This window comes from Oncorhynchus gorbuscha, unplaced genomic scaffold (genome assembly GCF_021184085.1).
Source record: "Oncorhynchus gorbuscha isolate QuinsamMale2020 ecotype Even-year unplaced genomic scaffold, OgorEven_v1.0 Un_scaffold_6383, whole genome shotgun sequence".
In the NCBI taxonomy this organism is placed as follows: domain Eukaryota; kingdom Metazoa; phylum Chordata; class Actinopteri; order Salmoniformes; family Salmonidae; genus Oncorhynchus; species Oncorhynchus gorbuscha.
In genome coordinates, this window is record NW_025749989.1 from 6,481 (window position 1) to 16,992 (window position 10,512).

The 10,512-nt window shown below is 46.2% G+C and overlaps 1 protein-coding gene across 1 annotated transcript; it reads left to right on the top strand.

Moving 5' to 3' along the window:
* Positions 1 to 1,237: 1,237 nt before the first annotated feature.
* LOC124029437 (terminal uridylyltransferase 7-like) lies at positions 1,238 to 10,166 on the top strand (the record flags this gene model as incomplete). The annotated part of the gene is made up of 11 exons (XM_046341143.1): positions 1,238 to 1,247; positions 2,688 to 2,788; positions 3,335 to 3,392; positions 3,970 to 4,073; positions 4,176 to 4,265; positions 4,823 to 4,936; positions 7,050 to 7,127; positions 7,206 to 7,377; positions 8,099 to 8,146; positions 8,790 to 8,881; positions 10,026 to 10,166. Coding segments are annotated over 11 exons (987 nt in total), but the record flags the coding sequence as incomplete, so codon positions are not given.
* Positions 10,167 to 10,512: the final 346 nt, after the last annotated feature.

Consider the following 10,512-nt stretch of genomic DNA (forward strand, 5'->3'; position numbering starts at 1 on the left):
CTCTAACCCTGTGTGTGTCAGTCTCTAACCCTGTGTGTGTCAGTCTCTAACCCTGTGTGTGTCAGTCTCTAACCCTGTGTGTGTCAGTCTCTAACCCTGTGTGTGTCAGTCTCTAACCCTGTGTGTGTCAGTCTCTAACCCTGTGTGTGTCAGTCTCTAACCCTGTGTGTGTCAGTCTCTAACCCTGTGTGTGTCAGTCTCTAACCCTGTGTGTGTCAGTCTCTAACCCTGTGTGTGTCAGTCTCTAACCCTGTGTGTCAGTCTCTAACCCTGTGTGTGTCAGTCTCTAACCCTGTGTGTGTCAGTCTCTAACCCTGTGTGTGTCAGTCTCTAACCCTGTGTGTGTCAGTCTCTAACCCTGTGTGTGTCAGTCTCTAACCCTGTGTGTTTGTGTGTCAGTCTCTAACCCTGTGTGTTTGTGTGTCGGTCTCTAACCCTGTGTGTTTGTGTGTCGGTCTCTAACCCTGTGTGTGTGTGTCGGTCTCTAACCCTGTGTGTTTGTGTGTCGGTCTCTAACCGTGTGTGTTTGTGTGTCGGTCTCTAACCCTGTGTGTTTGTGTGTCAGTCGCTAACCCTGTGTGTTTGTGTGTCAGTCGCTAACCCTGTGTGTGTCAGTCTCTAACCCTGTGTGTGTCGGTCTCTAACCCTGTGTGTGTCGGTCTCTAACCCTGTGTGTGTGTCGGTCTCTAACCCTGTGTGTGTGTCGGTCTCTAACCCTGTGTGTGTGTGTGTGTCGGTCTCTAACCCTGTGTGTGTGTCAGTCTCTAACCCTGTGTGTGTGTGTCAGTCTCTAACCCTGTGTTTGTGTGTCAGTCCCATACAGTGGTGTGTAGTGTGTGTAAGCGGGACGGCCATCTAAAGAAAGACTGTCCTGAAGACTTCCAGAGGGTTCAGCTAGCCCCTCTCCCTCCCATGACACCTGCCTTCCTCAAAACACTCAACACAGTCTGCCAGCAGTGTTACCGTAAGTGTGTGTGTGTGTGTGTGTGTGTGTGTGTGTGTGTGTGTGTGTGTGTGTGTGTGTGTGTGTGTGTGTGTGTGTGTGTGTGTGTGTGTGTGTGTGTGTGTGTGTGTGTGTGTGTGTGTGACCTGCTCTTCAAATGATGTGTTCTGTCTCGTTGTATGTACCGTTCCAGCTATAATTTACTGAATTTCCCAGGAGACTTTGCTCCAGATGATGTGGAGCTGGGAGTGAGAGAACACATCCTGCAGGACCTGGAGAGCTTCGTCAACTTGACAGTTCACAGGTGAGACAGTGACATTGTTCCCTCTCTGGCTGTGCCTGGTTCCTCTCTAGGTTTATAATCTCCACCCGGCACAGCCAGAAGAGGACTGGCCACCCCACATAGCCTGGTTCCTCTCTGGAGGTTTCTTCCTAGGTTTTGGCCTTTCTAGGGAGTTTTTCCTAGCCACCGTGCTTACACCTGCATTGTTTGCTGTTTGGGGTTTTAGGCTGGGTTTCTGTACAGCACTTTGAGATATCAGCTGATGTACGAAGGGCTATATAAATACATTTGAGTTGAACATGGCCAAATGTTCATAAATGACCAGCATGGTCAAATAATAATAATCACAGGCAGAACAGTTGAAACTGGAGCAGCAGAATGGCTAGGTGGACTGGGGACAGCAAGGAGTCATCATGCCAGGTAGTCCTGAGGCATGGTCCTAGGGCTCAGATCCTCCTAGAGAGAGAGAATTAGAGAGAATTAGAGAGAGCATTCTTAAATTCACACAGGACACCGGATAGGACAAAGGAAAGGGAAGGAAAGGGAAGGAAGAAGGAAGGAAGGAAGGAAAGAAGAAGTGGAGAAATTTCCACTCGATGTGGTAGCCGATGTTAAGAGGATTTGTTTTATAGCTGTTTGTTCCAGACTTACACTGACTAGTGATTGATTAACAGGTTCCAGACTTACACTGACTAGTGATTGATTAACAGGTTCCAGACTTACACTGACTAGTGATTAACAGGTTCCAGACTTACACTGACTAGTGATTGATTAACAGGTTCCAGACTTATACTGACTAGTGATTGATTAACAGGTTCCAGACTTACACTGACTAGTGATTGATTAACAGGTTCCAGACTTACACTGACTAGTGATTAACAGGTTCCAGACTTACACTGACTAGTGATTGATTAACAGGTTCCAGACTTATACTGACTAGTGATTGATTAACAGGTTCCAGACTTATACTGACTAGTGACAGGTTCCAGACTTACACTGTCAGTGATTGATTAACAGGTTCCAGACTTATACTGACTAGTGATTGATTAACAGGTTCCAGACTTATACTGACTAGTGATTGATTAACAGGTTCCAGACTTACACTGACTAGTGATTGATTAACAGGTTCCAGACTTACACTGACTAGTGATTGATTAACAGGTTCCAGACTTACACTGACTAGTGATTGATTAACAGGTTCCAGACTTACACTGACTAGTGATTGATTAACAGGTTCCAGACTTACACTGACTAGTGATTGATTAACAGGTTCCAGACTTACACTGACTAGTGATTGATTAACAGGTTCCAGACTTATACTGACTAGTGATTGATTAACAGGTTCCAGACTTACACTGACTAGTGATTGATTGATTAACAGGTTCCAGACTTACACTGACTAGTGATTGATTAACAGGTTCCAGACTTACACTGACTGTCGATTGATTGATTGATTGACAGGTGCCAGACTGAGGCTGTTTGGTTCGTCTAAGAACGGCTTCGGCTTCAAGCAGAGTGACCTGGACATCTGTATGGTGCTGGACGGACAGGAGACCGCTGAAGTAATCTATTGTATCTTCTCGCTCTGCCTCTCTTCTCTCTCTCTCTCTCGCTCTGCCTCTCTTCTCTCTCTCTCTCTCGCTCTGCCTCTCTTCTCTCTTCTCTCGCTCGCTCTGCCTCTCTTCTCTCTCTCGCTCTGCCTCTCTTCTCTCTCTCGCTCTGCCTCTCTTCTCTCTCGCTCTGCCTCTCATATAATATACTATATTAGCAGACACTTTTATCCAAAGCAATTATTGCTCTCTTACTCACTCACATCAAGACAACCATAGTCTCTATTGATAAACCACTGTAAATCCTATAAACCAGGGGTGTCAAATTCTTTCCACGGAGGGCCTAGTGTCTGCAGGTTTTTTCCTTGCAGTTAAGACTTAGACAACCAGGTGAGGGGAGTTCCTTAGTTATTAGTGACCTTAATTCATCAATCAAGTAGAAGGGAGGAGTGAAAACCTGCAGACACTTGGCCCTCTGTGGAATGAGTTTGACATGTGCTGTAAACAAACCTCTTCTGCAGAAATGATTTGGTTCAAAACAGGTTTTGTCTCCTGCAGGGTCTGGACTGTATCAGCATTATAGAGTCTCTGGCCAGACTCCTGAGGAAACACCCAGGTCAGTGTCTGGACCCTGTGATAATGTAGAGTATGGGGTCTGTGTCTGGACCCTGTGATAATGTAGACTATGGGTCAGCGTCTGGACCCTGTGATAATGTAGAGTATGGGTCTGTGTTTGGACCCTGTGATAATGTAGCGTATGGGTTCGCGTCTGGACCCTGTGATAATGTAGCGTATTGGTCAGCGTCTGGACACGACCCTGTGATAATGTAGACTATGGGTCAGCGTCTGGACCCTGTGATAATGTAGAGTATGGGTCTGTGTCTGGACCCTGTGATAATGTAGACTATGGGTCAGCGTCTGGGCCCTGTGATAATGTAGAGTATGGGTCTGTGTCTGGACCCTGTGATAATGTAGACTATGGGTCAGCGTCTGGGCCCTGTGATAATGTAGAGTATTGGCACGACCCTGTGATAATGTAGAGTATTGGTCAGCGTCTGGACACGGCCCTGTGATAATGTAGAGTATGAATTATTCATATAGTCCCCTTGTACTGCTGTACTGTGCACCAGGTGTGTATCTGTAAGCCCGTGTCGATGTGGGAGGCTGTATCTGACATGTCCCTGTGGCCCCAGGTCTGAGGAACATCCTCCCCATCACCACGGCTAAGGTCCCCATCGTTAAGTTCTACCACGCCAGGACCGGCCTGGAGGGAGACATCAGTCTCTACAACACGCTGGTGAGAGGAACGCACACCTGGTTGGTCATGTGGGAGCAGGAAGCAGTGACTGAACCCTTTAAAAAAAAAATAATAATAATAATTCTCTCTCTTGGCTATCAGGCCTTACACAACACGCGTCTGTTGGCGTGTGACGCTGCCATCGACCCCCGAGTCAAGATGCTGTGTTATGTCACGAAGGTGTTTGCCAAGGTATGTCTCACCAGTTTACTGCTGAGATGAGATAGTCACACAACCCACTGAAAGGTTTTGATGGTGATCAACTTCCTAGGAGTTTAACCTGATGAACAGCTGATGATATAGATATTGGGGAGAATACTCTATATCCTGTTGTCCCCTGGTCTAGTTAAAGGGGATGTTTTAATATCTGTTGTCCCCAGGTCTAGTTAAAGGGGATGTTTTAATATCTGTTGTCCCCTGGTCTAGTTAAAGGGGATGTTTTAATATCTGTTGTCCCCTGGTCTAGTTAAAGGGGATGTTTTAATATCCTGTTGTCCTCTGGTCTAGTTAAAGGGGATGTTTTATTATCTGTTGTCCCCTGGTCTAGTTAAAGGGGATGTTTTAATATCTGTTGTCCCCAGGTCTAGTTAAAGGGGATGTTTTAATATATGTTGTCCCCTGGTCTAGTTAAAGGGGATGTTTTAATATCTGTTGTCCCCTGGTCCAGTTAAAGGGGATGTTTTAATATCTGTTGTTCCCTGGTCTAGTTAAAGGGGATGTTTTAATATCCATGTTGTCCCCTGCTATAGTTGTGTGATATCGGTGATGCGTCTCGAGGAAGTCTGTCGTCCTACGGCTTCACCCTGATGGTGCTATTCTACCTGCAACAGAGGAACCCACCTGTTATACCTGTACTACAGGAGGTAAGACAGAGGAACCCACCTGTTATACCTGTACTACAGGAGGTTAGACAGAGGAACCCACCTGTACTACAGGAGGTAAGACAGAGAAACCCACCTGTTATACCTGTACTACAGGAGGTTAGACAGAGGAACCCACCTGTACTACAGGAGGTTAGACAGAGGAACCCACCTGTTATACCTGTACTACAGGAGGTTAGACAGAGGAACCCACCTGTTATACCTGTACTACAGGAGGTAAGACAGAGGAACCCACCTGTACTACAGGAGGTTAGACAGAGGAACCCACCTGTACTACAGGAGGTTAGACAGAGGAACCCACCTGTTATACCTGTACTACAGGAGGTTAGACAGAGGAACCCACCTGTACTACAGGAGGTTAGACAGAGGAACCCACCTGTACTACAGGAGGTTAGACAGAGGAACCCACCTGTACTACAGGAGGTTAGACAGAGGAACCCACCTGTACTACAGGAGGTTAGACAGAGGAACCCACCTGTACTACAGGAGGTTAGACAGAGGAACCCACCTGTACTACAGGAGGTTAGACAGAGGAACCCATCTGTACTACAGGAGGTTAGATAGAGGAACCCACCTGTTATACCTGTACTACAGGAGGTTAGACAGAGGAACCCACCTGTACTACAGGAGGTTAGACAGAGGAACCCACCTGCTATACCTGTACTACAGGAGGTTAGACAGAGGAACCCACCTGTTATACCTGTACTACAGGAGGTTAGACAGAGGAACCCACCTGTTATACCTGTACTACAGGAGGTTAGACAGAGGAACCCACCTGTTATACCTGTACTACAGGAGGTTAGACAGAGGAACCCACCTGTACTACAGGAGGTTAGACAGAGGAACCCACCTGTACTACAGGAGGTTAGACAGAGAGGAACCCACCTGTACTACAGGAGGTTAGACAGAGAGGAACCCACCTGTACTACAGGAGGTTAGACAGAGAGGAACCCACCTGTACTACAGGAGGTTAGACAGAGGAACCCACCCTACAGAGGTTAGACAGAGGAACCCACCTGCTATACCTGTACTACAGGAGGTTAGATAGAGGAACCCACCTGTTATACCTGTACTACAGGAGGTTAGACAGAGGAACCCACCTGTACTACAGGAGGTTAGACAGAGGAACCCACCTGTACTACAGGAGGTTAGACAGAGGAACCCACCTGTACTACAGGAGGTTAGATAGAGGAACCCACCTGTTATACCTGTACTACAGGAGGTTAGACAGAGGAACCCACCTGTTATACCTGTACTACAGGAGGTTAGACAGAGGAACCCACCTGTTATACCTGTACTACAGGAGGTTAGACAGAGGAACCCACCTGTTATACCTGTACTACAGGAGGTTAGACAGAGGAACCCACCTGTTATACCTGTACTACAGGAGGTTAGACAGAGGAACCCACCTGTTATACCTGTACTACAGGAGGTTAGACAGAGGAACCCACCTGTTATACCTGTACTACAGGAGGTTGGGACAGAGGAACCCACCTGTTATACCTGTACTACAGGAGGTTAGACAGAGGAACCCACCTGTTATACCTACAGGAGGTTAGACAGAGGAACCCACCTGTACTACAGGAGGTTAGACAGAGGAACCCACCTGTACTACAGGAGGTTAGACAGAGGAACCCACCTGTACTACAGGAGGTTAGACAGAGAGGAACCCACCTGTACTACAGGAGGTTAGACAGAGAGGAACCCACCTGTACTACAGGAGGTTAGACGGAGAGGAACCCACCTGTTATACCTGTACTACAGGAGGTAACTGAAGTGAATCTGTCTGACTCCGGGCCAATGAGTACAGTTGTGAGCAGATATCAGCTGATGGGCTATATAAATACATTTGATTGATTGATTGATTGATTGATTGAGTTGTGAGCAGTCTGGCCGTGAGTCCAATGATATTTTGGGAGATTTGCTGACTGAATCTGGATTTCTCATCGCTAAGATCTGGTGTGTGTGTGTGTGTGTGTGTGTGTGTGTGTGTGTGTGTGTGTGTGTGTGTGTGTGTGTGTGTGTGTGTGTGTGTGTGTGTGTGTGTGTGTGTGTGTGTGTGTGTGTGTGTGTGTGTGTGTGTGTGTGTCGATAGATTTATGACGAGGAGAAGAAGCCTGAGATTTTGGTAGATGGATGGAATGTCTACTTCTACGATGATCTGGATAAACTGGTGAGTCCCTCTATAAGAGCATCAGCTGTGGTGTGTGTGTGTCTCGCCTGCACTGAGACCTTTGACCTCTCTCTCTAGCCTGAGCGCTGGCAGCAGAAGAACCTGGAGTCTGTAGGTGCTCTGTGGCTGGGCCTGCTGCAGTTCTACACCGAGACCTTTGACTTCAGAGAACACGTTATCTCCATCAGACAGAGAGCAGCTCTCACCACCTTCAACAAGCAGTGGACCTCTAAGTACATCGTCATCGAGGGTCAGTACCAGACTTGATTTACTCCTACCAACGGGCCGTAACGGCGACTACGTCTCTTCTGCAAACCCTGTTCTGGACACCTTTCTTGACTTCATTTATAGGGATTCTTGACTTCATTTATAGGGATTCTTGACTTCATTTATAGGGATTCTTGACTTCATTTATAGGGATTCTTGACTTCATTTATAGGGATTCTTGACTTCATTTATAGGGATTCTTGACTTCATTTATAGGGATTCTTGACTTCATTTAGGGGATTCTTGACTCATTTATAGGGTCTTGACTTCATTTATAGGGATTCTTTGACTTTATTTCTTTCGAGGGGACCGTTGAGGGGATTTAGGGGAGCTATTGGTCGAGGGTTGTAAACGTTGAGGGGATTGAGGGCAGGTATTGGTCGAGGGTTGTAAACGTTGAGGGGATTGAGGGCAGCTATTGGTCGAGGGTTGTAAACGTTGAGGGGATTGAGGGCAGGTATTGGTCGAGGATGGAGGGCAGCTATTGGTCGAGGGTTGTAAACGGTGAGGATTGAGGGCAGCTATTGGTCGAGGGTTGTAAACGTTGAGGGGAGCTTTGGTACAGGCGGTAGTTTCATTTTATCATAAACAGTTTGGGGGTTTAACACTGCTAGGTTGTAGTAAAAGCCTGCACGTCCTGCAGCTCTCCAGGGAGGGTTGTGAACCAGGGATCTAGTTATCTGATCTGATGTTTTTCTCTCCAGATCCTTTTGACCTGAACCATAACCTGGGAGCTGGCCTGTCCAGGAGAAGTAGGTATCTCTTATCTTACTGTCTTTCTCTCATAGCATCATCCTCCTTTTCATTCACTTCTCTCCTGCCTCTCTCTGCTCTCTCCCACTCTGTCCTCTCTCTCTGCTCTCTCCCACTCTGTCCTCTCTCTCTGCTCTCTCCCACTCTGTCCTCTCTCTCTGCTCTCTCCCACTCTGTCCCTCTCTCTGCTCTCTCCCACTCTGTCCTCTCTCTCTGCTCTCCCACTCTGTCCTCTCTCTCTGCTCTCTCCCACTCTGTCCTCTCTCTCTTCTCTCTCCCACTCTGTCCTCTCTCTCTGCTCTCTCCCACTCTGTCCCTCTCTCTCTGCTCTCTCCCACTCTGTCCTCTCTCTCTGCTCTCTCCCACTCTGTCCTCTCTCTCTCTCTCCCACTCTGTCCTCTCTGCTCTCTCCCACTCTGTCCTCTCTCTCTGCTCTCTCCCACTCTGTCCTCTCTCTTTCTCTCTCCCACTCTGTCCTCTCTCTCTGCTCTCTCCCACTCTGTCCTCTCTCTCTTTCTCTCTCCCACTCTGTCCTCTCTCTCTGCTCTCTCCCACTCTGTCCTCTCTCTCTGCTCTCTCCCACTCTGTCCTCTCTCTCTGCTCTCTCCCACTCTGTCCTCTCTCTCTTTCTCTCTCACACAGTGACCAACTTCATCATGAAGGCTTTCATCAATGGCAGAAGTGTGTTTGGAACAACAGTCAAAGCCTACCCTCCTGAGTACACTAGTCCGATGGTTAGTATTCACTACCTACCCTCCTGAGTACACTAGTCCGATGGTTAGTATTCACTACCTACCCTCCTGAGTACACTAGTCCGATGGTTAGTATTCACTACCTACCCTCCTGAGTACACTAGTCCGATGGTTAGTATTCACTACCTACCTCCTGAGTACACTAGTCCGATGGTTAGTATTCACTACCTACCCTCCTGAGTACACTAGTCCGATGGTTAGTATTCACTACCTACCCTCCTGAGTACACTAGTCCGATGGTTAGTATTCACTACCTACCCTCCTGAGTACACTAGTCCGATGGTTAGTATTCACTACCTACCCTTCTGAGTACACTAGTCCGATGGTTAGTATTCACTACCTACCCTCCTGAGTACACTAGTCCGATGGTTAGTATTCACTACCTACCTCCTGAGTACACTAGTCCGATGGTTAGTATTCACTACCTACCCTCCTGAGTACACTAGGCCGATGGTTAGTATTCACTACCTACCCTCCTGAGTACACTAGGCCGATGGTTAGTATTCACTACCTACCTCCTGAGTACACTAGTCCGATGGTTAGTATTCACTACCTACCCTCCTGAGTACACTAGTCCGATGGTTAGTATTCACTACCTATACTACTATCTCAGCAGTAGTAGTATATAATGATGTATTATAATAATATATAACATTAATATTGTTCCTCTCAGCAGTAGTAGTATATAATGATATATAACATTAATATTGTTCTCTCAGTAGTAGTAGTATATAATGATGTATTATAATAATATTTAACATTAATATTGTTCCTCTCAGCAGTAGTAGTATATAATGATGTATTATAATAATATATAACATTAATATTGTTCCTCTCAGCAGTAGTAGTATATAATGATGTATTATAATAATATATAACATTAATATTGTTCCTCTCAGCAGTAGTAGTATATAATAATATATAACATTAATATTGTTCCTCTCAGTAGTAGTAGTATATAATGATGTATTATAATAATATATAACATTAATATTGTTCCTCTCAGCAGTAGTAGTATATAACGATGTATTATAATAATATATAACATTAATATTGTTCCTCTCAGCAGTAGTAGTATATAATGATGTATTATAATAATATATAACATTAATATTGTTCCTCTCAGGAGTTCTTCTTTGATCCTGAGGTGCTGACTGAGGGACAGCTGGCTCCTAACGACCGCTGCTGCAGGATATGTGGCAAGATCGGACACTTCATGAAAGACTGCCCCATGCGCAGGAAGTAAGAATGTGTTGCGTTGCGTAAGCATGTATATGGGTGTATACCCGTGTGTGTGTTGCGTTGCGTAAGCATGTATATGGGTGTATACCCGTGTGTGTGTTGCGTTGCGTAAGCATGTATATGGGTGTATACCCGTGTGTTTGTTTGTTTTTGACAGCCATGAAATCTATGGCTAAATCATCTCTGTGCAGCTCCTCCCAGCGCATATTCCCTTTCATTTCCACGTCAATAGCCAGTATCAGCTGGATCAAAATGGTGGCGCGAGAGAGGAATATTTCAACCCCTCCCCTCTGAAGGTTGTTCATACCTTGATCTGGCAGACAGCCAGGAATTCAGTGCAAGGGGGGGGGTGTATCTAAGACTTTGCATAC